The following is a 25,705-nucleotide window of genomic DNA, read 5'->3' on the forward strand; positions in this document are numbered from 1 at the left end:
GACCTCAGAGCTCCCTCAGACTGTGGCTCTGAGCCTCGGAGGGAGACTGAGGTTGGGGGTCTGTCCAGCGTCCCTGTCACTGCAGGCCCAGTTGCTTGGAGGGGGAGGCCAGGCTGCAGGGCAGAGGTGGGGTGCTCAGGGGCACCCGATGGCTGACGTCCGACTTCTGCTGTCTGCACAGGCCTATGACAATGACGAGCCGGACACCAATAACAGCTGTCTGCTCTTCAGCTTGCTGCCTGGCCCCTACAGCCACAACTTCTCCATAGACTCCAACACGGGGCTCCTCAGAAACCAGGAACCCCTGGACCGAGAGGCCATCGACCCCACCCTGCAGGGCCGCATCGTGCTCACGGTGCGGGTGTCTGACTGCGGTGTGCCCAGCTTGAGCACGGATGTCAACGTCACCATCAATGTGGAGGTGAGGACCCCGCTCAGTGAGCCGGGTTGGGGGCCCCCCAGCAGGTGGCCACTGGGTGCCTGGGAGAGCGCCCCGGCCCACAGGCTGGGAGTGTGGCCCTGGGCCACTCAACTCCCCTGGCCTGTGATTCCTTATCTGTGAAATGGGGATGAAAATAGCACAGAGATGAATTGAGTCCATCAATGAAAAATGTTCCTAAGAGGCCCCGCCCAGAGAAGGAATTCAGTGGACATTAGTTTTTATCATCATTCCAAAGTCCTACCGGACCCTTCCTATCTTCCCTCCCCCACGATCCAAAGGCAAAGAGAAAGAGTGGCCCATCAGCATCGAGAGTGTCTACTGCACTTTGGGCTCTGCAAAGTTATTACCATTTTATTGATTAAGACAGACACAGAGAGGTTCAATAGCTTGCCTAGGGTTGCAGAATGGGATTTGAACATGATTGGTCTGGTTCGAAGGCTGTCACTTGCCCACAAAGCACCCTCCTCTGGGAAAGGGTTGTGACAAATGTGCACCTCTACAATGGCAATGATGTAGATGGTCCTCTGAGGGTTGTGCAGTGCATAGCCTGCACCACTGCACATAGCAGTCCTGAAATGCCACTGGGCTGGGAATCACCACTCTCCTACAAAGGTCAGAGAGTATGATTCCAGGGATATTGGAGAAATCGAAAATTTAGAACTCGGCTCTCCTGGGGTTATGGAAGTCCACAAAGAAGGGAAAATGAAGAACTGCTCTTCCTAAGACAGTGGGTTCTTCACCCCTAGGAGCTAGTCCTACTAGTAAGTGGATACCGCTACCGCATTTTGCAGAGGACCCTGAGGTCTAGGAAGGTCCAAGACACACAAGAGGCAGAGAAGGGTGGGACTGGACCCAGGGCTTAGCTTTTGGCCACTCCTGGGAATTGGGCTGACCATGAGAAGTAGCAGGACCACTTCAGCCTGGGCAACACAACTGGACCCATCTAAAAATTTAAAAAATGAAAGAAAATATCGAGTTGAAGATAAAAGTGCTTTGCTTTCCAAGTGTCCCCTCTGTGGTTATAGAAAACTGAATGTCAAAGCAAAGGCCCGTGACGTCACCCACCGGTGAGCAGCCCCGGAGAAGGGCCCGAGCGTCCAGGGAGGCCCTAAGTGCGTGCTGCTGTGGGGGCCGTCATGAAGGCTGAGACGGTTTCATGCTGAGACAACACTGTCAGGGCCCAGAGGTGCCTGGCTGGGGAGGGCAAGTGACAAGTGGACAGCTAGTGTCCAAGGGCAGGACCAGTCCAGGCTCTCGCAGGAGCCCAGACCCAGCTCCACCTGAGCACAGAGCTAGTGTCCCCGGGTCAGATGAACGCAGGAAACCCAGGAGGAGGGAGGGGACAAGGGCGAGCGTGGGCTGCAGAGTTCTCCTAGAAATGAGAAGCCACACTGAGCCAGACAGGGACACAGAGGGGACCTGGAACTGCCTTCTGGAAAACAGGGTCAAAACTGTCCTGAGCTGTGGTCAGAGAAACAAAAGGGAAATGGAGCTTCCTGGCCACGTATAAATAATTACAGAGGGCCTTGCACATGCCTCGGAGACCCGGGGAAGTGACAGGGACACCGTCAAGGTTCACTCTCCTCGAAGAAGCCCACTTCCTGTTTGCCCATCAGGAATTGGGCCGAGCTGTGCAAGGAGGGGCCATCCTCTGTCTGTGGCTTCTCAGGTGGGACGTGTGGCGAGTGAACCCCGGGGTCCACCAGGGTCCCCGGAACTCACATCGCCCTCTACCTGCAGGACATCAATGATAACGTGCCCGTCTTCAGCCAGTCCAGCTACCAATTCTTTGTAAAGGAGAGGGAGTCGGGTAAGTCCTCTCCAGGGCAGGCTGGGCTCCAGTGATGTCCCCAGAGTTGGGCAGTGCGTTGGCTGGAAAGATTGAATGGCTGTAAAGTGCTTGTCACATCCAGGGCTAAGCACACCGTATACAGTAGGCATCTCATTAACTCTGCTGTTTTGTGAGGCAGCATAAGGGAAAGAGCACAATGTCGTCGGGTGTACGTGGATATCCCACTCCTGACACCAAAGAGCATAGTCACCGTCACAACGGCCACGCCGCCCGGGAGAGCCTGCCTGGGAAAGCCGGAGACCTGGGGGCAGAGGAGGCCTCCCGTGGCCTGTCCAGGGTCCCTGTGACCTCTTTCCCTGCCCACAGGAGTGCTGGTGGGGGTCGTGGAGGCCTGGGACGCCGACCAGACGGAGGTCAACAATCGCATCAGCTTCGGCCTGTCGGGGAGCGGTGCCAGCAACTTCATGATCCGGGGCTCCGTGCTGGGGCCCGGGAGGGCAGAGGGCCAGATCTGGCTGCCCTCAGATGGGAGCGTGGACTATGAGACACAGGCCCTCTTCCTTCTGACAGTGACTGCTGAGAACCTGGACCCCCAGGGCCACGAGGCCACGGCGGGCGTCAACGTGACTGTGGTGGACGTGAATGACGAGCCACCCACCCTGGATGAAGGGTCCCTCCGGGGCATCTCTGTGGCTGAGAATGGGTCCCAACATGGCCAGGTGGCTGAGGTCGTGGCCCGGGACGTGGACACGGAGGCCCAGCTAGAGATTCAGCTGGTGAATGTCATCTGTACCAAGGCTGGGGTGGACGTAGGCGGCCTGTGCCATGACTGGTTCTCTGTGGAGGCCAACGGCTCCGTGTACATCAATCAGAGCGAGGCCATCGACTACGAGGCCTGCGACCTGGTCACGCTGGTCGTGCGGGCCTATGACCGCACCACAGATCCCCGCTTCCAGGCCTACAGCAACAATGGTAAGGTGGTCTGGCCCGCAGGGCTGCTGCTCAGGACCATGGGGTGGGCCTCTGGGCTGGGACCCCCACAACCTGGCTCCAAGTCCTGCCTCCAGCCCTACGTAGCGGTGTGCCAGGCAAAGTCCTTTCCAGGATTTGTTTTCCATCTGTCCAGTAGAGTTGGACAGCAGGTCAGCCGTGAAATGACAGCATGTGTAAAAAGCATGTAGTGCAGGACCCGGCATACAGCAGGTGCCTCATTAGTGTTGTTATTTTTAAATTATTTTTTTTGTGTGTGTGTGTGTGGTACTGGGAACTGACCTTGGGCTCTCATACACACCGGGCAAGTGCTCTACCGCTGAGCCGTGTCCCCTGTGCCCTATGCTGTTATTTTTTTAGTCTGTACAGTGGAAAGAGCATACTTCAAGGCAGATGTATATTCATAGCTGCCTTCAATATTACTGCTGCCAAACAGCAGAAATAATCATATTAACAACTAGCATGTGTTGACTCTTTACCAGGGCCCAAAACTATACCAGGCCCTTAGTAAGCAGATCCTCATTTGATTCCTGCCTAACCTATGAAACAGATGTCTACCCAATTTGATAGATGGGGAAACTGAGGCATGGAATGGATGTTTAAATAAGCAACTACATGAGTTGGAAAGTAATATATATATATATATATATTATAAATATATATAAAGTCATACATATACTGATAATATACATTTCTAGTGTATACTACTACTTTCTAAGTAGTGTAGATTTTATATACATATATATGTATGTCTCTCTCTATATATAGATATAGATATGGATATCTATATCTATCTATGGATATCTATATAGATATCCATATCTATATCTATATAGAGAGAGACATACATATATATGTATATATAATCTCACTTGCCCAGCAGAAGTGAGGCTCTGGGTTCCATCTCCAGTGCATCTCTCTCTCTCTCTCTCTCTATGATGGAACCCAGGGCCTCACTTCTGCTGGGCAAGTGCCTACCACCATGCTCCAGCCCCAGCTCATATTTATCTCTCTCTATATATATTTTTTTGATGAGCTGCTTTTCCTCTCTGAGGTCCAGGAATGACACTCCCAGTCACTCAGGCCAGAGAAGACTGCATGGGCATCCCAGCTCAGGAGCAGGGGAAGGGACTGAATGGGGGTGATGCGTGGGAGGGAGGCTGAAGGGAACTTACTGAGGCCCGGGACCTTTGGGGCAGGTCTTTGCCCAGAGCCTGCAGCCGGGTGACCTTGTCTCCCCAGGAAGCCTCCTTATTACCATCGAGGATGTGAATGACAATGCACCCTATTTCCTACCTGATAATCAAACTTTTGGTAAGCAGCCCCCCTGCTCTTCACCAACACCCCCTTCTGCCCCCTGGGCCCCCTGGAATGACCTTCAGGCAGTCCCCGTAGGCCCTCCTTAGGCCTCAAAGGGACCTTAGAAAGGGAAAAATAACTCTAACCCTACTCACCCCACAGTGGTCCCTGAGGGGACACCCGACGCCCTCCCTCTTTGGGCCTCAGTTTCCCCATCTGAACAGCTGGAGGTGGAGGAGCTGCCCATCCCTGGCCCCGCTGTAGCCGCAGTGGGGCCTCCCGTGGGCAGAGGTGCTGAGGGCAGATCGGACAAAGCATCGGGCCAGATGGGCCCCGTCTCAGCCTGCTGACTGACCCCCTTCTGTTCACATTGCAGTGATCATCCCAGAACTTGTGATACCGAACCAGCAGGTGGCTTCTGTCCGGGTAAGTCCTTGGCCCCAGGGGGCATGGGACGCAACCCTTCAGGCTTGTCAGCTGCTCCCAAAACGTTTGAACACTGGAAAGGAAATGTCTGGGTTTGAACAGATGAAAAAGCCAATCCCAGAATGGAAACCAACACCTGCCTCATTGATAGGATCAAATTTCGCTAATTGTTCAATTTAGTACTCATAAAAATTTCATGACTATCAATATCACGTTTCAGGCTACACTTTTCTTTTTATTTCTGACTGTACCAGAATTCTTGAGTAGGAAAGAAAAATCATAGCCAATTATAAATTAAATGAGTTCCTTCTAGAGAAATTATGTCCAGAGCAAAATGATAAAAATGCTTTTAATTTGTTCTGTGTTGGCTGTGGGTGTGTTTATCAGAGGTGGCTAGGCCACGGGGGAGTGAGGCCCACGGGGCCTGGGCACAGACAGTTGCCATGCTCCTCTGGGCCTCAGTTTCCCTCCTTGGAAAGATTGCTGGTGGTTCTCGGCAGGTGGAATCTGGGTGCCACCCCCTATGCTGTGGAAGGGACATGGTATAGGGGGTGGCCAGGCCTGGCCTTCCCCACTTGGAACCAAGGGGCCCTTAGGACAGTGTCTCTATTGGAGCCTCAGTTTTCATAAAATGGGGACCAGAGTTTTCTTCTCTAGGTTCTTTAAAGCCTTAAAACAGTTTCCCAGCCTTCAGCCTCTCAAAGCCCGATGCCGTGAGAAGAGTCATGGCTTTGAACTGGTTTTTTTTTTTTTTTTTTTTTTAATCAACTCCTGTTTGAAACTTGACCACCAGCTGTTCATCTGAACAGAAAAGCCAGTGATACATAGCCCTCGTGTGTCAGTTATATTTTTCTCCAAAAGGCACTAGAATGAATAAAAACGTCTGTGCCCCACTCCTCGAGCATTCATGGTTCACCAAGGCAATCTGTATTTGTAGTAAATAGTAAGACTGAAATGAGAGAACAAAGAGAAGGAAGGGTACGGTCAATGCTTAGGAAAGCTGAATATTTCTGTGCCCAGGAATATGTGTGTGTAGTGTGTATGTGTGGTGTGTGTGTGTGTGTAAGTTGTTGGGGGAGAAAGGCAGAACTTCTTTCTTTTCTTTTGTACTGGAGCACTTAACCCCTGAGATACTCTCCAGCCCTTATTATTTCGTATTTAGAGACACGGCCTTGCCCAGGTGCTGAGGCTGGCTTTGAATCTGCAATCCTCCTGCCTCAGCCTCCCACATTGCTAGGATTACAAGTGTGCACCACTGTGCCTGGCTGAAAGGCAGAACTTCTACATGGGAGGGACTCTGGGGAGTGATATGTTAAATTAGGGTGCAGGAGCAGAAACTTGTTCCAACTTGGATTTGCAGAGCAAGCTCACTCTCTTCAGAAAAGTGTTTGCTAGTTTGGAGTAGCCTCCAAAAGGCTGATGGAGCTTCCCTAGACCGACCTCCTGGGCTTCTGAGCCCTGCTGGGAATGGAGGGGTGACTGACCTGGCCCTCAGATGTCACCCACTTTTGTTCCTAGGCCAGAGACAATGACTCAGGAAACAATGGGGCCATTGAGTTCTCCATCCTCCAAGTGAATTTCATCTCTAAGGATGGGGCCACCATCCCTTTCCAGGGCTTCTTCAGGATTGTCACCTCTGTGGAGGCCACTGTGTTTACTGGCAGCATTGAGTAACTGCAGGCAGCCCCTGGAGGGACAGGGGTGGGGGGAGCGAGGGAGGCTTCCCGTGAGTGAGTCCCCACCCTGGGAGGTGTACAGAGGGGCCCAGCTTGGGTTCCAAGATTGAGCTGTGTCCTCTCACCTTCCGCAGACTGGTGACCAACCTTGATTCCACTCTCCAAGGCACTTACCAAGTGACGGTCCAGGCCCAGGATAAACCTTCTGTGGGTCCTGCACAGGAAGCCCAAGTCACCTTGAACGTGAGTGCCTGTCCCCACCTCGGCCCGGTGCCTTCTGCCAGTCCTCTGAGTGCCTCCTCACCCTCCCTGACCCTTGTCCCCTAGCTCTTCACTGTGGACCAGAGTTACCGTGTGAGGCTGCAGTTCTCCACACCAAAGGAGGAGGTGGGCGCCAACGTGGAGGAGATTAAAGCGTAGGTCTTGGGAGCACAGGAGGGGCTTCGGCTAAGAACAGGGCTTAAGAGGCTGGTCCCTGGCAAGACTTGGATGCAATGTCTTTCAATTCTGTCCTGACCCATATTTGACTTGTCCCTGTCTTTGATCCTGTCCCTGTCCCTGAACCATCTTTCTGCATGCCCCCAGAAGTGCATGCCCAGCACAAAGCAGAAAGAGGCCTAAATAAGCTGCACATGGAGACAGCTGTGAAGGCTGCGCACTGCACAGGAGCACCCTGTGCACCAAGCACTAGAGGAAGGGCTTCCCTTTCTGATTGGCACAGAGGTACTACCTGCTTCACCAACAAGCCACTGTGCCTCCTTCTCATTCACGTAATTCCTCAGTCCGCTGGAAGAGCCCTAGCCACAGGCCTTGGCTAAGACCCCTCTCCTAGGCACTCGTGACACCTGCCTTCCTTGTAGGGCTCTTGCCCAGGCGACCAGGACTACGGTCTACGTTGTGAACATTCAGGACGTGGAGTCTACTGCTCGGTGAGTGCTAATGGGCCCATCACGTTTGGGCTGAGGAAAGAAATAGCCAGAGAGGCTTGCAGAAGGCTCTGGACTGCCAGTTCTTCTCCTCCGACCCATTCCAGGGCTCGAGCCCAGTCTTATCTTGATGCCTACTTTGTCTTCTCCAATGGGTCCGCCCTCACACTGAGTGAGCTGAGCCTGTGAGTGGGGCTGTCCCTGGGGGTGGGTGGAAGGCGAGCAGGGGGCCCGGGAGGTGCGCATGGCTCTTGGGTCTGAGTGGGCTCTCTGGCCAGGATGATCCGGAAGGACCAGGATGCACTGACACAGCTGCTGCGGCTGGGGCTGGTGGTGCTGGTGAGTGGGGCAGGGCAGAGGGCACACAGGGAGCAGGCGGGGGTGGACCCCACAGCCTCCGTCATCCCTCTTCTTCTCCAGGGCTCCCAGGAGAGCCAGGAGGAAGACCAGGGCAAACTGTTCATCAGTGTCATCATAGGACTGGGAGTGGCTTTGCTGTTGGTCCTGGCGATCATGATCATGGCCCTTGTGTGTATGCGGAAGAGGTGCTGCTCCAATGCCCCTCCACATCCCCAACCCTCCCCCTGCCCCACCTCCCAAGACGGTCAAGGGTGGGAATGGAAAGAGCTTGGGTCTGGGCGTCAGGTATGCGTGTGTTCAAGCCCCACTGACGTGTGGGGAGATCTGGGGTGAGTCACTTCTGCCCGAGCCTCAGGCTTCTCCTCTGCAGAAGGAGCATGACGCTAGAGTTCTTGATGCACCTAAGGTTGTGAAGTGTATGTCATACAAGGTGCCCGGCACCTCCAATGTGGTTAATAAGTGCCAAGGCCTTGCCCCTTCTAGTAGAAACAACCGCAGCCGCATTCAGGCCTTGCCTCGGGCAGGCCGTGTGCCCTTCAGCTTCTAGCTATTCTTTCTGGCCCCTGTAAGATGGAGCCAAGGCTCTCACCAGCCAGGATCATCGTGAGGCCACATCTCAGGGCCTCTGGGGGGCACTCAGTGGGTGCTTACCTGGCAAAACATGACTCCCCTCCTGGTTCCCTCCAGCTACCACCGGAAGCTTCGGGCTATGAAGGCTGCCAAGGAGGCCCGGAAGACAGCAGCAGGGGTGCTGCCCTCAGGGTCTGCCATCCCCGGGACCAACATGTACAACACTGAGCGGTGAGCAGGGGTACAGGGGTGAGCAAGGGACCTCGTGAGGTGGCCAAGGCCACGGCCGCTTGACCTGACCCTCTCTCCAGGGCCAACCCCATGCTGAACCTGCCCACCAAAGACCTGGGCCTCGAGTACCTCACTTCCTCCAGTGACTTGGACTATGTCAGGTGAGCAGCACCTCTCATGGCCAGAATGGTTATTGGTGACGGTGCCGATCACGGTGATGGGGCCGGTGATGGTGGTAATGGTGACTGTTGTGATGGTGGCGGTGACTGGTGATGGAGATGATGGTGATCGCCATAACAGTGGTGGTGGTGTAATAGAGGTGGGGATGGTGATGGTGGTGGTGGTGGCCATAGTGGTGGTGGTGACGGCAGTGGAGACAGTGGTGGTGGAGGCCACAGATAGGAAGGACTGGGTTTGCCAACAATCCTGAGCTCCATCCCTATTTCCCCCTAGCCTCAATTCCCTGGATGACAACTCTGTGGATCTGGACGGGAACAATCAGAAAATCAAGGCAAGATCTGGGATGAGCTGGTACCCGGGGCTTCTGATGTGGGAGTCTTCTTTGAAGGGGTGGTTTCAGGAAAGGGGTGGGCAGAACCTGCTGCTGGCCTGGGCAGTCTAACTCCTCTGCACCAGGCCTTGGGAAGCCCCATGGCTTTGGAATGAGGTTCAATCCCTGTCTAATCCCTGTCGTCATGTGACCCTGGATAGATGACTTCTTGGCTCTGGTTCTCACTTTCCTCATCTGTAAACGGGGAGCAAAACAGCAACTGTCGTGAGGATTAAATAAGAGCAGCCATAAAAAATACTTGGTCCTAAAACAAGTGCTCGGAAGTCTAGTTCCATCCTGTTCTAGCCTTTACATGAAAGCTGATGGGGTGAGGAAGGATGTGGAGATGAATACACATGGTCTAACCAAGGAGAGGCAGGCCCAATACACGGCAGCGCCATCACTTGTTAAGTGGATTAATTGGTTAAGCGTTTACAGCCTGGGTTTGTGGGGAGCTTTAAAATTATGGGTGCCAGGTCTCAAGGAGAGATCCTGATTTTGGTGGCCCAGGGTGGAGCCTGGGCATGGGTGTGTGTCAAAGCTTCCCTAGGGGATTCTAAGGTACAGGCAGGATTGTGAACCCCAGGAGCCGGTCAGTAGGCTGGGGAGGAGGATCCAGAAACGAAAAGAACTACTCCTTCTCTTCCCCCGGAATAGAAATTCTCCTATTTTGAGTTGTAATGGTGTGAGGTTGTGGATGCAGGTAGAGGTGTCCACTCACCATCTGCCCACAGCCAGGCCCCCTGAGATCCTGAGCTCAGCCTGGTTGCTGTCTGTAAGAGCGCCAGCCTGCCCTCACTCCTCAGTCCCCGTGTTCCCTCGAGGACTCCTTGCTTGGAAACACTTGGTTAACCAAAGTGTCTTTTGGACTTTAAAATGCCAGAATGCTGCACAGGGACCCAGGCATGTCACTCACAGTGCTGAGAATCTGGCATAGAGGCGTCCAGATAGGTCCCTGAGGTGGGGGCATTGGTTGGCAATCCAGGCAACCTCTGGGCATAGCTCATCTCTGAAGACAGTTTGAGGCAAAAATTCCAGTGAACATGTCCAAGGGGACGAGAAACAAGGGAATGATCTTGCCTATTGGTGTTAGGCACCCCTCTCCCCCAGAGGAGGCCAAGGCTGACCCCTGGAGGAGAGTAGAGTCAGGGGACCAGGAGGCGGGGCTGGGCTCATGGGAGAGTCTAGAGCCGGGAGGGGACGAGTTCACAGAGACTTCGAAGCTAAAGAGCTCCAGGGAAGGCAGGAGCTTGCTGTGTTTCTGAGAAGCTGCCCAAGGCCTCATTCCTGCCCTGAGCAATGGATGGCCTTGGGGGTCTCTGGCAGACCCAGGAGGCCACAGAGGCTTCTTAGGAGCCATTGTTCCTTCGCTTCCTTGGCTGGGTGGGGATTCAGGCGGGGGTCTTTTCCATCAATCTTGTGACTGATGCGTGACTTTCCCAAGAACTCCAAAAATGGGCAGATAGACAGTGTGTGTGACCTGAGAGGTCGTCCATCCTGTCTTTCCAGGTTACCAATATGGAAACTGACATTCAGAGAGGGCTGCTGACTCTCTCAAGGTCAGACAGCTTGCAGGGTAGGAGCACACTAGAACTCAGGTCTCTGATCTAAGGGGCTAGGTGACATTATCCTGGGTAGCACTGCTCCTCTGCTCAGGGTCTGTGGAGCTTAGCCCCTCTGGGGCCCCACAGATGTTCCACTGTTCACTAGAGACTGGAGTAGTTCCTAATTTGGGAAAAGCCCTTGGAGTGTCCTGGGTAGGGTAGAGATGGCAGCAGAGGATTGAGCCTGGGGACCTGGTCCTCCCACAGTAGGGTGTATGTGTGAGGAGGCACATGTGACTGGCTGGATGTGCAAGTGTGCACTGTGTCACATGGGGAGGGGAAAGAGGAAGGGCAGGAGTGGAGTGTGTGTGCCATGATGAACTACAGGTGGGACCTGGGTGTGATATGTCCCTGAGGGTGGCAGGAGATGCTTGATTCATCCAAGGACATGCTTTAGATCTACAAAGACCAGTGATCCAAAGCTTTCTCTGTCACTTCCTGCCCAGGAGGGTCTGCTGAGCTTCAGTTCCCACATCATAATATGGGGGATATAAACCCTCCCTCAAGGGGTTTTTGTGGGCATTTCAGGTAGTGGGTGAACTTTGCTTAACATGGTGTCTGTTGAGGGGTGCAGGTGGCAGGAACCGAGATGGACTGACTCCTTGGCACAGGATGCATTTTTTAGGACTGGACATTTTTCAGGACTGGGCAGAACCCCAGAATGCTGCTCTGTTGGTGGGGCAAAGGGCAGAAAAGAACTCACCCTGGCCCACCACCCGCTCCAGCCCATCTGCATGTACCACCCCTGGTCGTGGCCAACTCTGAAACATACCTAGGAGATTGAGGCCCCAAGAGGAGTTGGGGGTTTCCAGTCCCATTCTGTCCCAAACAAATGAAAGCCCCCCCCCCTTTTTTTAGCTCTCTCAGAAATAAAGGGATCTCTACTAAACACAGAGGTTATGCCAATAAAAAGGTATTTTTCAAAGATTAGATGACATTAGATATCTTAACTACATCTTGTGGGGGCAACCTCAGCTGAGGAGCCATGTGGTCATGGGCATGAAGGCCCATGTTCCTCCCGAGGGCCTGTAATCACCCTGTCATCTCACCTTCCCTTCCTCTTCCCTCAGAAGGAGCCTCAGCACAATCCACCGGAGAAGGATCCAGAGCCCCTAAGTGTGGTGCTGTCAGGAAGGCAGGTGGACACAAGTGGAGAGCAACAGGGAATGTCCTTCACCAACCCTGGCCTGGACACCACAGACCTGTGATGGAGGCCCTACTCCCCTGGCCCTCTTGGGAAGAGGCCTTGTGACAGCCTAACAACACCTCCCCCACCCTGGATATAATAATATATGATGTTGCTTTGCCTCTTATTTCAGTCAATCACAGCAGACAAGGGTTGGGGAGAGATTTTATTACCAACGTATACTGTGACAGTTTGTAGCCAAAAACTGAGGCTGGAGGGGTGGGGACGAGGGCACTGAGTGGTCACAAGGGACTTGTGGGGGCTCACAGCACAGGGGTGACAAGGGACTGAAGAGGGTGGCCTTTAAAGGTGAACTGTGGTTATAGAATGAACTCTTCACCCTGTCCCCAATACCCAAGAACAGCTACCACCTAGGCAGCTGTGGCCCAAGACCTTCCATGAGCCTGACTGTGACCTTCTGTCCTGTTTGAGACCCTCTCACTTTTCTGCAACTCTCCCTCTCATCTGAGTCCCCAGTGCCCTTCCTGGCCTTTGGCCTCTCTGGGAATTGTGAACCAGTGACCTGGTGGGAAAGGAGCTAAAGGTTGGGGGATGGGGGAGACTGGAGATGGGGAGGGACCACCAACAGCATGCAAGAGATGCCCCAGCCTTGGGGGTCAGCACATGCCCACTCGTTCAGAAACCTCCAGGGTCTCACATTCAGAGTCCAGCACGCTTAGGGGTGGGGGTCTCACACACCGATCCTTGCACACACGGAGGGCCACTTAAAAGATTTGCATGCAGTCTTTCCCAGTTCTGGGAATCTGGTCCCACTGGAGACCTCAACATACCTAATCTGGCCATCTCAGGAGCTTGCCTTAGCTCTCAGGGGACCGGAGGTATGGGTGCTGAGCAGGTCCCCTTGCTAGCCCAGTGTGACCAGGAGGGAACGCAGCTGAGGGCAAGATGGGAGGCAGGGTCTGTGGTCTCAAGGCCACGAGGGAACTAAGTAAAGGGGTTTCATTTGTGTGTTTCGGACAGAATGGGGCTGGGAAGAAGGGGATGAGAAGCCCCTAGAGGCTGCCCACCCCTCAGAGGGCTGTCGCACGCCGAGGGGACACCTTCTAGGGGTCTGGGGGTCAAGAAAGTAGCCTGAGAAGGTCGAAAACCCGGGCGTACAAAACAGGGGCAGCTCACTCAGCCGTGGGTCCTGCCCGCGAGCAGCACCGCGGCCGGCGCACACTCTGCAGCAGCGCGCGGAAGAGGCCAGGCGGGCGTTTGGCGGCGCCATCAGCGGCTGCGGCGCGCACCGAGCCTGCTCGGCCCGGGCCTGCGCGCGCGGCGGGCGGCGGCGCGGGCGCCCCTTGGCGGCCGTGCTCCTCGATTTGTCGCTCCAAATGCTTCTGGATGGCCATGCCCAGCACCTCCACCTCCATAGCGGCGCCGTACACCTCCCACGTCATTCCCTTCTCGTCCCAGCTCACGTCGCGCACTGGTTCCGCCGCCTCTTGGGGAGCCATGGCGGCCGCCAGTGCCGAGCCGGGCCGTACCCGCACTTCAGGGAAGGCAGGGGGCGCGGCAGGGGGCGCGGCGGTCTGAGGCGTCATGGGCCCAGTGGCCACGGAGCGCGTCTCGGCGGCGCCCATTGACACCTGCAGGCCTGCGTCCCGGCGCGAGGGAGGCCTGGGCGTGGGGCTGGGCGCGCGAGGCGCTGCCTGGAAGCTGAAAGCCGGGCCGCCTGCGCCGTCCTGCGGAGACATGGGACTCACGGCCACCGAGACGCAGGCCTGCGCCCCTGCCTGTGTGCCTGCGTCCTCGCGCGGCGGCGGTGGCGGGGCGCTTGCGTCCCACGACGGCGCTTTGGTGAAGTTGTCGCGAGTCCGTGGTCCCGGCTGGGGCGCTGCGGCCTCCACATGGGGGCTTTTTTCGGCCTCAGTGGCCACCAGGTCTTTCTGGCAGAGGCTGGGGGTCTTAGCGCTGGGGGCGGGCTCTGGCTCCACACCGCTCTCCAAGCTCCCGGGACCACCGCGGGGAGATGGGGCTGAACTGCAGGGTTTGCCATCTGATTGCCTGGAAGAGGAGGACTCGGTCTTCTTCGGAATGGAAAACCCCTTTCCAGAGGATGGGGACTCTGCTTTTCTTGGAGATGCAGAGTCGGCCTGGGACACAGGCTCCACGTTCCCAGACACAATGGGATCTGTTTTTCCTGAGGATCCCGGATCTACTTTCTCAGAGGTCTGTGGCTGCTCCTTTTGCAAAAACAACCCCTCTGCTTTTCCTGATGATGTGGCACACTCTTGCCCAGGGAGCTTTGCTTCTGCCTTGCCCCCAGACTTGGGCTCAATTTTCCCCAAGGCCTTGGTTTCCTTCTTTGTGGAGTTCACAGGATTCCCCTTCTCCAGGGACGGAGGATCCACCTTTCCCTCTGGGATGGCTTCCGCTTTACCACAGTCCATGGGATCTGCTTTCCCAGGGGACACCAGACCTGTTTTGTTATAAGTCATGGGGGACTTTCCTAAAGACATGGAGTCCACTTCTCTAGAGGGGGCAGTTTCTGTCTTTCCCCTGCTCACAGGGTCCACATTGCCTAAAACCAGGGGATCAGCTTTCCTTGAGACTGTAGGACCTGCCTTCTCCAAGGACCATGAATCTCCCTTTTCCTCAGTCACTGCCTCAGCTTTTACTGCAGATGGAGGAACCCCTGTTTCCAAAGACCTGGGGTCCCCTGGACCTGAGGACTCAGGGTCTGTCTTGCCTGAAGATTCAGGATTCACTTTTCCAGAAGATGGTATTTTTGTGTTTCTCTCAGTTGTGGGATCCACCCCTCTGGAAGACACAAGGTCTTCTTTTCCTAAAGATACAGTTACTGTCTTTCCCATAGACACATGTTCTGCCTGCCCAGAAGACAAGGGCTCTGGCTTTCCTGAGGACATGGGATCCACCTTTTCCAAGGAAACTGGATCCATCTTGCCTGGAGACACAGGAACAGTACTTTTCACAGATGTGGGATCTATCTTTCCCGAAAACATGGGATCCACTGGGCCAGCAGACACTGTTTTTGTCATTCTCACAGACACAGGATGCCCCTCCCCTGAAGAGGTAGGGTCTGTCTTTGCCAGGAACTGAGGGTCCTCTTTTGCCAAGGACACCATTTCTGCATTTTCCACAGATGCAGGATCTGCCATCCCTGAGCATGTAGGATCCACCCTTCCCAAGGACCCAGGAGTCCCTATTCCAGAGAATACAGGCTCAGTCTTGCCTGATAACCCTGGGGTCAGCTTTCCCAAGAGCCCAGGATCTGACTTTTCTGTGGGTGTGGGATCCATGCTTCTCAAGGATACAGGATTCACCCTGCCTGAGGGCCCAGGATCTATCTTTTCTGTGGATGCAGAGCCCACCTTTTCTGAGGACACAAGGTGCTCTTTTCTATGACACTCAGGCTCCTCCTTTTTGGGGAACATGGGATCCACTTTGCCTGAGGAAACAGGATCCACCTTTCTCAAAGACCCAGGATCCTCCTTTGGGGACACTGTGTCAACCTTGCTGGAGCACATAGGATCTACTTTTCCCAAGGATTCAAGATCCTCCTTTCTTGGAGTCGTGTAATCCATCCTTCCAGGAGGCACAGGATCCCCCTTTCCAGAGGCTGCAGATTCTGCCTTTCCTGTCAACACAGGCTCTGCCTTTCTTGTGGAACCAGCATCTTTCTTTCCTATGGACCCCAAATCTGCCTGCTTTGAAGAATTGAAATCTCTCTTCTCCAGGATCACAGGATTTCTGTTCTCTGAGGATGTGGGATCAGTTTTCAGTGAGGACACAATCTCTGGCTTCCTAGACAAAGTGGTTTCTGGTGTCCCTGAGATCAAGGCTCCATGTATCCCCAATGTCTCCTTGGTGGCTTCCTCTTGGGAAGGGATGCAGGTGGCAGAGGGGCAGGCTAAGTTCCCAGTGGGGTCCTCAGAGCAGGAGGCCCCTTCCCCAGCTCCCCTGGGGCTGCTGTGTCTGGAGTCCATGCCTGGGGTTTGGTCAGGGGTGTGCCTGAGGCATGCAGGACTGGCCTTTTGCTGGGAGGGGCAGCAATCCCTCATGGCCAGGCCCCCAGCACCCAGGCTCCCATCCTGTGGGCAGCAGAAGGGACTGTGGGGGCTGGAGTCTGTCGGAAGCAGCTGGAACCAGGCTGGGTCTTCAGCACTGCCCATCTGCCCTCATAGCCATGCTTGAATGCAGGCTGCTGTCTGGTTCTGAAACAGAGAGAGAGCAGACTCAGACTTAGGGGACAGCATCCATCCAAGCCCCTCCTGCTCACCTTCTTCCTAGCAGCCCAGCTCTTCACAGGGTTCTTTGTCCCTGTCTGGCCCCCTCCTCTTCACAGGGCCTGGGCTAAAAGCATAGGCCCAACCATGTCACTCTCCTGCTTCATCACACCCAGTGGTCCTCTGGATAGGACTTCTTAAAATGGCATTCAAGGCCCTTCACAACTTGGCCACAGCCTGACCTTTCAGTTTCTCCTAATGTCTTCCCACCATGGTCATGCCCACCTCATGCAACCCAGAGACTATATATTTGTTCTGTAGGCCACAGCTACAAACTCTGAGGCCATAGGGGTCATTTGAGTGAGGGAAGCAAGTTGGGTATGAAACAAGAGGGAATGGTGGGGACTGTGGCCAAGAGATCATGCCCTGTCTGAAGGGAAAGCCACTACTCCCTGAACCAAGTGCTGTCCTGGAGAAATGAAACCGTAGCACTAGTTCTTCCAGTGTCTTAAGAGAAGTGGGAAAAAACAGACTTTTATGTAAAATATGCTAATTCATTCAGGATTTAAATAAAAACCCAAAACACTATGTGGGCCAAAGAAAACATGTCTGTAGGCCACCGGTTTATGTCTATGTAGGCCCTGCGGAGCTGTGAATGGTTTATAGTCAAGGAAGGGACACAGTCAGATGTGTATGTTTTCAAAGATTCCTCTGGAATGGCGTGGAGGCTGCACTGAAGGAGGAGAGGGACTGGACAGTATCTGTGAGGAGGTCCGTCCTCCACTCATTCCGTCTTTCACTTGAGTGACCCTTAGTTCATTTGTGCCGTCCCTTCTCAGCAACAGACCCTGAGCAGCTGCAATCGTTTTTTGTTGTTTGTTTTTTTTCTGGTACTAGGGATTGACCCAGAGCTGTTTACCACTGAGCCACCTCTCCAGCCCTATAGCAGGTGGTGGCCAGGGTGGCCCACAGGACATTTGTTAGCGTGGTGCTGGGCAGTGACGCTGGGTAGGAGATCTGGGGAAAGAGGGAACTCCGTCTGGATGAGCTGTTTGTGATAGTTGGGGGACATTCAAGAAGAGGGTTTGGGGGCTGGGGATGTGGCTCAAGCGGTAGCGCGCTCGCCTGGCATGCGTGCGGCCCGGGTTCGATCCTCAGCACCACATACAAACAAAGATGTTGTGTCCGCCGAAAACTAAAAAATAAATATTAAAAAAAAAAATCTAAAAAAAAAAAAGAAGAGGGTTTGGCAGGCAACTGGAGCTGTGACCGACTTTGTCCCATTACACACTAGCAGCTAGAGTGAGCAGGGCTCATGATTCCCCCCAAAACCTGCTCCAAAACTATCTCCCTAGTGCTCAGGCCAGAATCCTTGACGTTCATACCCCATGTCCTATTTTATTTATTTATTTTTGGTACTGGGGATTGAACTCAGGGGTACTCAACCACTGAGCCACATCCCCAACCCTTTTTATCTTTTATTTTGAGACAGGGTCTTACTAAGTTGCTTATTTAGGGTCTTGCTAAGTTGCTGAGACTGGCTTTGAACTAGTGATCCTCCTGCCTCAGCCTCCCAAGTGGCCGGGATTACAGGCATGCGACATGGCACCTGGCCCCCATGTCCTGTTCATCCAGTTTGATCTACTTTCAAGATACATACAGAATCCCAACACTGCCCTAGGCTAAACCCTCACCATCTCTCATCTGGACGACCCTGGCTTTCCTCCTTCTCCCATCCAGTTTATTCTCAACACAGCTGCCAGAGAAGTCAGTAAAACCCAAGGAAGATCATGTCCTTCTGTTCAGAACCAAGCAGTATCTACTTCTCGTGCCAAATAGAAGCAAACTCTCAATAGCTCTTAAGACCCGACATTTTCTGGCTCCATTAACACTTTTGGCCATTTCTCCTACCATTCTCCCTTTTTCGTAGTGCTGTTTCAAGCCCACTGGCTCCCTCACTGCCCCCTGAACACTCTGAACACCCTCCTCCCCAGCCTCAGGGCCCTTGCACTGAAGGTCCTTTGTCTAATGGTCCACTCCCTGAGGCCTTTCCTGGCCCATACTGTATAACACAGCCTCCTCCCCAACGCTGGCTGGCGTTCTCCATCTACCTAGTGCCCCTGAGTTTTTCTCCATGGTACGTGTCATCTGACGTATCACATATATTATTTATTGTTTATGGTGTGTTCCTCTTATTAGAATGCCAGCCCCAGGAGGGTGGGGACTTTGCTGTGCTCAATGATAGATCCCAGAGTCAGGAGCAATGAGTGGCAAGCTCCTCATAAAAGTTACATGAATGACTGATTTTGCTGAGATTTAGATCTATCCGTGCTATTTCTGGCTCAAAATGCTTCCTTTTTTTTTGGTACCGGGAATTGAACTCAGGGGTGTTTAACCACTGAGCCATATCCCCAGCCCTTTTTTATACTTTATTTGAGACAGGGTCTTGATAAATTGGTGAGGCTGGCTTTGAACTCACGATCCTCCTGCCTCAGCCTCCCAGGTCACTGGGATGACAGGTGTGCTCCACCACATCCTGCTTCTTCTGGTTCTTGATGGGAAGTTAAGTTGGTTATCATCTTTTTTGAAGGACATTTGTCAACTTCTGTCAAAGTTTACAATGTACATAGAATTTGAGCCATCAACCCACCTATAGGGATGGTCCTGAAGATAGGCTAGAAGATAGACTAACGTGCACTGGGGGCCTGAGAATATGGCTGGCGGTGGAGGAAAACCAGGAAGCAATTCTATGACAAGTGGGACAAACTCAGGGAACATCATGCAGCTACCAGAATATACGTGGGGTGTTGAGGAAAGATGCCACGATAATGTAAAAGAATAAAGACCTAGGGACAGCATAGTTTCTAGACTCTCATGTGTTTAGCCAAGGAAAAGGGCAGACACGTTTCTGGAAGGAATTCCATAAAGCTTTTTAGTGGTGATGGCCTCTTGGAAATGAGAATGGGATGCAACCCCCTGCTGGGGTCCCCTCTTGCCTCTCCAAGAGTTCTGTTTTTGTTCTTCAGGTGCAAACAAATCCTATTCCTTTTACTATTGGGGGAAAAAAAAAAGGAGATGACCTTTGTTGTGTTGTACACCCCTTTGAGATTGAATCTGGATCACATGTGCTCACAGTACAGGCACACATTGCTAAACAACAGGGATGTGTTCTGAGAAATGCATTGTTGATGATTTGGTCATTGTGTGAATATTACAGAGTATACTCCATGCGGCCTCTTGATGCAATTAAGAGACACAGTACACTCTAGGTGTATGAAGCTGCTCCTGGTGAAGCACGGCCTACTGTTTCACAGCCAACTTTTGTTTTTTTATAAGCAGAAGGAGCACACTCTAATGATAAAAGATATAGTACAGTAAATACATAAACCAATACCATAGTTGTTTATTATCATAATCAAATATGCACTGTACATGATTATATGTGCTATAATTTTATTCAACTGTCAGCGCAGGTTTATTTACACCAACATCACCACAAATGTGTGCTAAGATGTGATGTCGGACACAATGTCACTAGGCAAAAGGAATTTTCCAGCTTCATCATAATCTTATGGGACCACTGCTGTGTATGTGGTCTGTTGTTGACCAGAATGCCGTTATGTGGTAAATGACTGTACCATTTTTAAAAACAAGGGAAAAAAGAAAACTTTAATGCTTCCCTGTTGTCTTTAGGGTCAAGCCTATCTTTAAAGTGTGGTTCTAATCCCCTAGTACCCTCTTACCTGCTAGGATTTATCTTTCATTACCTACTCCCACCCCCCAAAACACATACACACACACACTCACACCACACACACTCATACCACACACACACACATTCACACCACACAGACACACACAAGGTGGCCTCTTTGGGTTCACCCACGGTGTCACGTCCTGAGCCAGCTCAGCCTCTATACACCTCGGTAGGGGGACTCTTTTGCTCCCTCCTTTCCTTGTTATTTCTTATTAAACCTTCAGGTCTCAGTTTAAATCCTTCACCCTCTAGTGGGCCTTCTCCCCACCCCCCACCCCCAGCGTCCTTTGGATTTCCTGACCTCTTGTTCTTCCGCTGACCAGGCAGGTCACTCTGCATGTATTCATTTACACCTCTAGGTCCCTGACTTGACCTCAGGTTCTTGATGGGGATTCAGTCAGTACTGGTAACCACTGGGTCTCCCAGGCTTTGAGCTTGAGACTTCGCAGGGTGGGAGACATGAACTAAGATGGGGATCCAGGAGAAAGAACAGTTTTTCAGAGGGCACTGGGCTTTAAAGAGTTGAATTGGGGCACCTATGGGACTTATGGAGGGTCATGGAGGAGTCAGATCAGAGTCAGGTCTGAAGCACAGGAGAGGTCTGGCCGGACTCCTTTGGATGTGTTTTTCATCAGCATAAAAGTGAGTTAGAATATCATCGATCCACAGGGATTGATCAGATTTGAGCTGAATAGATGGGGTCCGTCTGCATGGCTTACCTTTTGATAGTGATATGGGTGGAAATAAAAAATATAAGAAAAACAATAGAACAAGGGAGATGATGACAGATTCCCAACATCCTCGGAGTGAGGGAGACGAGGGTGTGGTAGGGACTGTGGCCAATGGAGGGCACTGGTCCCTTCTAAAGGGGTCACTGAACTCAATTCTGCCAGCTATGGTCAGATCCATCTCTGAGCTCGACATTTACTGGGCACATCTGCAACATCCTAGGCCCTGTTCTTGGTGCTGGAACATAACTGTGGGTGAGGGATGTACAGTCCCTGGTTCCAATGAAGGTAGACCAGGAAGGGGCAGCAAACAAGGAGCAAACAAGTGATATCATTTCAAATATTAGATGCTGTGGAGACAAAGGAGTGGGCAGCCAGTTTGGACACGTGGTCAAGAAAGGCCTCTCTGAGGTTAACATCTGAGCCATTGGGGAAGAAATCAGAGCGGCGGAGGGGGTAGAGCTGGAAGCAGGGGAAGCGGCAGCAGCCAGCCTTGCAGGGCTTGGGGGAGGAGTGGGGGTTCTCCTAAGGGTACTGGGAACCCCCTGGAGCATTTTAGGCAGGGAAATGAAACTGGCTTCTAGGTGGCCAGGTCTCCTAATTTATTGAGCACAGTCATAATCTAGATTTTCTACATCTTTAACATTGTCTCGTTTTTTAACTATCACACAGGCCAAAACACTTCTGTAGGTCATCTCTGACCCCAAAGTCACTAGCTTGTGACCGCCACTTTATCTGGTCCTGGCAGCTGTGGAGAAGGAGGTTATAAGCCAGAGTGACTGGATGGGCAAGAGAAAGGGCCCAGGTTCTGGAGAGGGCCAAGATGGGCTTGCCATACCCGCCTCACCATACCCGCCTCAGCTTCCTCCTTTGGAAAGCAGGAATTCAGAAGCTACCTGCCAGGTGTATGGGAAGCTCAAGCTACAGCTCCAAGTAGTCAGGAAAGGCTATAAGGGGGTGTTCTGGGTCACTGCCTCATTTCAGCCCAATATCTCGGCCCTGGGGTCTGCACACACTAGCCTAGCCAACAAGTTCCTCTTGGGTGAGCCCTGGGCAAAAAGTCTGGACATCTCACCACTTACCAGCTGTGTGGCCTCAAGCAAGACCTCTTCCTCCCTGGGGACCCTGAAGAAGCCACCCCTTGCTCTTCCAGGGATGTTAGAGAATTAAAGAAGATGAGGGGTGTGTGGGATTCTGCTCCCTTCAGGGCTGGGCTGTGTACATGAAAGGCCTGTTTTTATCTACTCAGCGTGTCAGAGCCCAGCTGTGCTCCCAGGAGGGGGCGGGGGCTGCAGCAGAGATGCAAATCAGCAAAATCTGGTCTTCCCACATGCTTGTTTGACCCACGGGGCTTGAAAAAAAAAAAAAGTTAAAAATTAATTTTAAATAAAGGAGCAAGGTGATCAACATTTAAAAATTAGAAGATTCCATGTGAGAATTAGATTTCCAGAATCTCCTGGAAAATTAAATTTTGACAATTTGAGTATGCTTCCTGCATAGCAACAGGGGAGGCACTGTCCAATTAGCTGCCATCCTCACTTCTCCCTAGGGTGTCCTGGACACTGAGGCTGACTGTTGCTACTGATCACTAAATTCATGCTGTTGTTTTTTTATAACTCACCTTTCATGTATGTTACCCTCCTGACCTATGGCCACCAAAGTTTTGACCCCTGCACTGGATGCCAGTAAAGGCAGGAAGTGACCTCACACAAGTCAGGTAGACCTTGCATACCTGTCAGGTAGGTGCTATCGTCCTGTTTTTCAGAGAAGTAAGCTGAGGTTCTGAGAAGTAGGCATGGCCCAGCTGGTATGATGTCCCTCTGGCAAGCCTTCCTGGAAAAGGCTGGATTCCCAGTTCCCTGCTCAAAGTTTTGTCTCTAAAATAGGATAGGGGGGGTGGGGCTTTCAGGGTAGAAACAGAGAGCCTGGCCAGGGTGAGAGACCCAGCTTAGCCATTAACTTGCTCTATGTCTTTGAATGAGTTTTTGTACTCTCTGGGCCTCTATTTCCCAGTCTGAATGGGGCTCAAAGATCAATGCAAGAAGCTCTGCTGCTCCCAGTTCTTCTGGGCCCCTCCTGGCTCTAAAGGAATCTTCAGTATTCTCCAGTCACTAATTCAAGAGGCAGCCTAGGCCTGGGGATCCACCTCCTCCCCACTTCTTCCCTCTAGAACCCAACACCACCACTTTCCTACTTTATGCTCAGCCTTGGGTCCAGAACTCTCAGGCCCAGTTCATCATCTGGACCCCACAACAAATGCATGGGGGGACAGACATTATCACCCCATTCCACAGATGAGGACACTGAAGTCAGAAGGAGAAGTGACTCGACTGAGGGCACACATTGGGGGGAAGGAGGCTATCGTTCAAAGCCAGTTCTGTCTGAGGCCAAAGCCTGGGTTCTTCCCAATCATATCAGCCAGGATCGGGGACACTAATGCTTGGCTCTTAAAACCCTTTTGTGTTCCTTGGGACCAGGCCAAGGCTCCTCTGGATCCTGTGGATCTCACAGCAACTGTACAATGGAGCATGCAGTAGAGGAAGCAAGAATGTCCCTGCATACATACACCCACCTGCGGGAACATGCACACCCGATGAACAGATGATCTGCACACTTGGGCATAAACAGGTGAGTGTGACCCAATTGAGGAAGAAGGCTGAAATGACTGTGTAGGAGTATAGGCTGGCTCACCTGGTGTGCAAAGGAGTGAGCAGACTGCCTGTGGAGATTTGTACAAGCTTAGGCCAATCTGGAGCTAGGACTTGGCTCCTGAGGTATGCTGAAGAAAATCTTGGTGTGCGTACATATAACCCATATGTGCAGAATGGCCTGTGTGTTTGCACATCATGGGGGCCTGTTGGACCCTGTGGGTATGCACATATGGCCATATGGCCTCATGGTCTTACTCACGGGAGACTGGTCTGGGTTTGTGCACAGGCACTTGTATTCCACTCAAAGGCATAGCAGCCCCATTGAATGCCCAGAGACCTGGCTAGCCTGTTCCTTTCTCTCTAGGATTTCTTTGCAGTCTGGAGCCATCCCTACACCCCCAATCAGGACCAGAGCTGCCAGGTACCTGCAAACATCTCCTCCCATAGTAACAAGACCGACAAAAGCTTGTGTACCTGTGAGTATAGTCTGCAGCCCCTTGTCCACTAGTCCCTTTAGAACAGCAAAGCCTCCTGCCTGGGGCTCTCAGGGAGAAGGAGTCTACTAAAGGGACTTTCCCCCCTAGAAACAGCCTCCATGCATCCATCCATCCATAGGAGAGCAAGAATGGGCATTTAGGGGCATGCTAGTTTGGGTGGGGTAAGCAACAAGCTAAGACACAGCAAGTCTGTGTGTGGAATGATAGGGAGTGTGCTCACAAGGGTGACCGTCTATTCCAGGTTCTGGGGGTACAGGAGGGACACCATGAGCAGGTGTGAACAGGCACAATCAGACCACAGTAGGGAGATTGGGAGTGTGTTGTGATCAGGGCATTGTCGAGTTGAGTATGCTGTGATCTGTGATGGCTAATGTGAGTGCTTAACTGTGCCTGAGTGTATACTCAAAGCTCCCACTAGGTGAATTGGGTGGGTACACAGGTGGCTGTGTGTATGAGTCTGATGGAATGACCAAGGGCCACAGCGGGTGTGTGTTGGACCTGTGGCCTGGCCCAAGGATGAGGTGATCTCCAACGCAGTGTGTGACCGTGTCCCAGAGTGTGTGCCACACTGGGTGTGCAACGGCGAGTGTGCTCAGTGGTGCCAGTGGAGCCTCTCAAGCACCGCGGAGCTCACTCTGGGGAGGAGATGAATCAACGCGGGCGGACCCCCTCCCCCCGGTGGCGGGAAGCGCCCCCTCCCGCACTGCCGTGCGGAACAAAGCAGCTAGCAGCGTCCAGGCCAGACGCGGGGCCCCAGTCCTACACGCACCGCGGCCAGGCCCGCAGGGCCCCTCGGGGGTTCCGGCCGAGGATGCCGGACCCGCCCCCGCCCCGCCCCAGTGAGGAGCCTGGAAACAGACACCTGCCGCCCCCAGCCGCGAGAACACACAACCCGCCCCTCGCCTTGCGCGGTGCCAGAGCCCCCAGCGGAGGGGCTTTGAGGACCCTGGACAGCGGCTGCAGAGCTGCCGCCAGCGAACCAGAGGGGTCAAAGCCGCGCTCCTGGAGGGAACCGCAGGTGCGGGCGCTGCGCTTACCCGCGGGGCCGATGCTCCGGCTCTTCGGCGCGCCACGTTCTGGCTCCCGCCGCTGCCGCGGCCCAAACGGCCTCAGCTGCCTCGGGCCGGGCTGGCGGGTGGACCCGCGGACTCCTCGCTGCCGTCCCCCGAGCCGGTCCGCGCTCCCGCCCCGCGCCCCGCCCCGGGCATGCGCGCTGGCCGACTCGCGGCCTTGGAACCCGGGGGGGGGCGGTGCCGGCGGGGAAACGGGAGCTGGGTGGAGGGAGGGGCGCCCCTAGCCTGCCGCCCCTCACCGTCGGCCCGGTCTTCCAGAGTGCCCCGCCCTTCTCCTCCGGGTTCCCATTTCACAGACCCGGAGACTGAGGGGCGGAGAGGCTGCCCATTTGCTGCGCGCCAGCAGAAGGCGGGGCATGTTGCTTCTCAAATCTCAATAACCGCATCCCCGCGAACGCTCTGTAGTTTCACCGAGGAGGGAATTGCTGCTCCGAGAGCTGCAGCCACTGGTCCGAGGACCTGCGGCGCCTGCTTGGGGACCCAGGTCGTCGGGATCTCCAAGCTCCCTCGAAGAGGAAATTTCCCGCCTCCCCCTCGGCCGCACATCCGGCCTTCTCTGCCCCCGCCCCCGCCCCGCCCCCGGCCCTTTGTCTCGCCGCTGCCCACGCTCCTGTGGGTGGAGGGGACGCCAGCGGTGGTGGTGCTGGAGAGGAGCCTTTCATTCTCCCTCTGCCGTCCTCCCCAAACAGGGTGTCCGCCCACTCTCCGGTCTGTGTAAGCTGGGTTTTCCTCCTCCTGGATACTCCTGAGCAAG

The 25,705-nt window shown here is 53.6% G+C and overlaps 2 protein-coding genes across 4 annotated transcripts in view; one reads left to right on the forward strand and one right to left on the reverse strand.

The window, feature by feature from the left end:
- Cdhr2 (cadherin related family member 2) overlaps positions 1–12,179 on the forward strand; it is a 42,034-nt gene extending 29,855 nt beyond the window's left edge. For all 3 annotated transcript variants that reach the window (XM_046468113.2, XM_058586614.1, XM_046468111.2), the window contains 16 exons: positions 182–421; positions 2,183–2,252; positions 2,601–3,206; positions 4,467–4,538; positions 4,900–4,949; positions 6,468–6,619; positions 6,760–6,868; positions 6,953–7,041; positions 7,486–7,554; positions 7,659–7,736; positions 7,830–7,890; positions 7,972–8,096; positions 8,599–8,712; positions 8,793–8,873; positions 9,166–9,223; positions 11,937–12,179. In XM_046468113.2, coding sequence (XP_046324069.1) covers positions 182–421; positions 2,183–2,252; positions 2,601–3,206; positions 4,467–4,538; positions 4,900–4,949; positions 6,468–6,619; positions 6,760–6,868; positions 6,953–7,041; positions 7,486–7,554; positions 7,659–7,736; positions 7,830–7,890; positions 7,972–8,096; positions 8,599–8,712; positions 8,793–8,873; positions 9,166–9,223; positions 11,937–12,074 — 2,112 coding nt within the window. In that variant the 3' untranslated portion in view covers positions 12,075–12,179. The remainder of the gene's footprint in view (positions 1–181; positions 422–2,182; positions 2,253–2,600; positions 3,207–4,466; positions 4,539–4,899; positions 4,950–6,467; positions 6,620–6,759; positions 6,869–6,952; positions 7,042–7,485; positions 7,555–7,658; positions 7,737–7,829; positions 7,891–7,971; positions 8,097–8,598; positions 8,713–8,792; positions 8,874–9,165; positions 9,224–11,936) is intronic.
- A 21-nt stretch (positions 12,180–12,200) lies between these two features.
- Gprin1 (G protein regulated inducer of neurite outgrowth 1) lies at positions 12,201–25,451 on the reverse strand. Its single transcript, XM_046467966.2, has 2 exons — positions 24,916–25,451; positions 12,201–16,233 (listed from the first exon to the last, which is right to left on the reverse strand). Exon 2 carries the CDS (start codon positions 16,189–16,191, stop codon positions 13,186–13,188), a length of 3,006 nt encoding a protein of 1,001 aa, XP_046323922.1. The 5' UTR covers positions 16,192–16,233; positions 24,916–25,451; the 3' UTR covers positions 12,201–13,185.
- Between the last annotated feature and the right edge of the window lie 254 nt (positions 25,452–25,705).

The sequence above is a fragment of the Marmota monax genome, unplaced genomic scaffold, assembly GCF_021218885.2.
Source record: "Marmota monax isolate L192 unplaced genomic scaffold, Marmota_monax_Labrador192_F-V1.1 WCK01_AAM20220418_F8-fsc00196, whole genome shotgun sequence".
NCBI classification, from domain to species: Eukaryota; Metazoa; Chordata; class Mammalia; order Rodentia; family Sciuridae; genus Marmota; species Marmota monax.

Coding starts and splice junctions, on each gene's coding strand:
- Gprin1 (XM_046467966.2), bottom strand. CDS start 16,191: ATGGGCAGTGCTGAAGACCCAGCCTGGTTCCAGCTGCTTCCGACAGAC.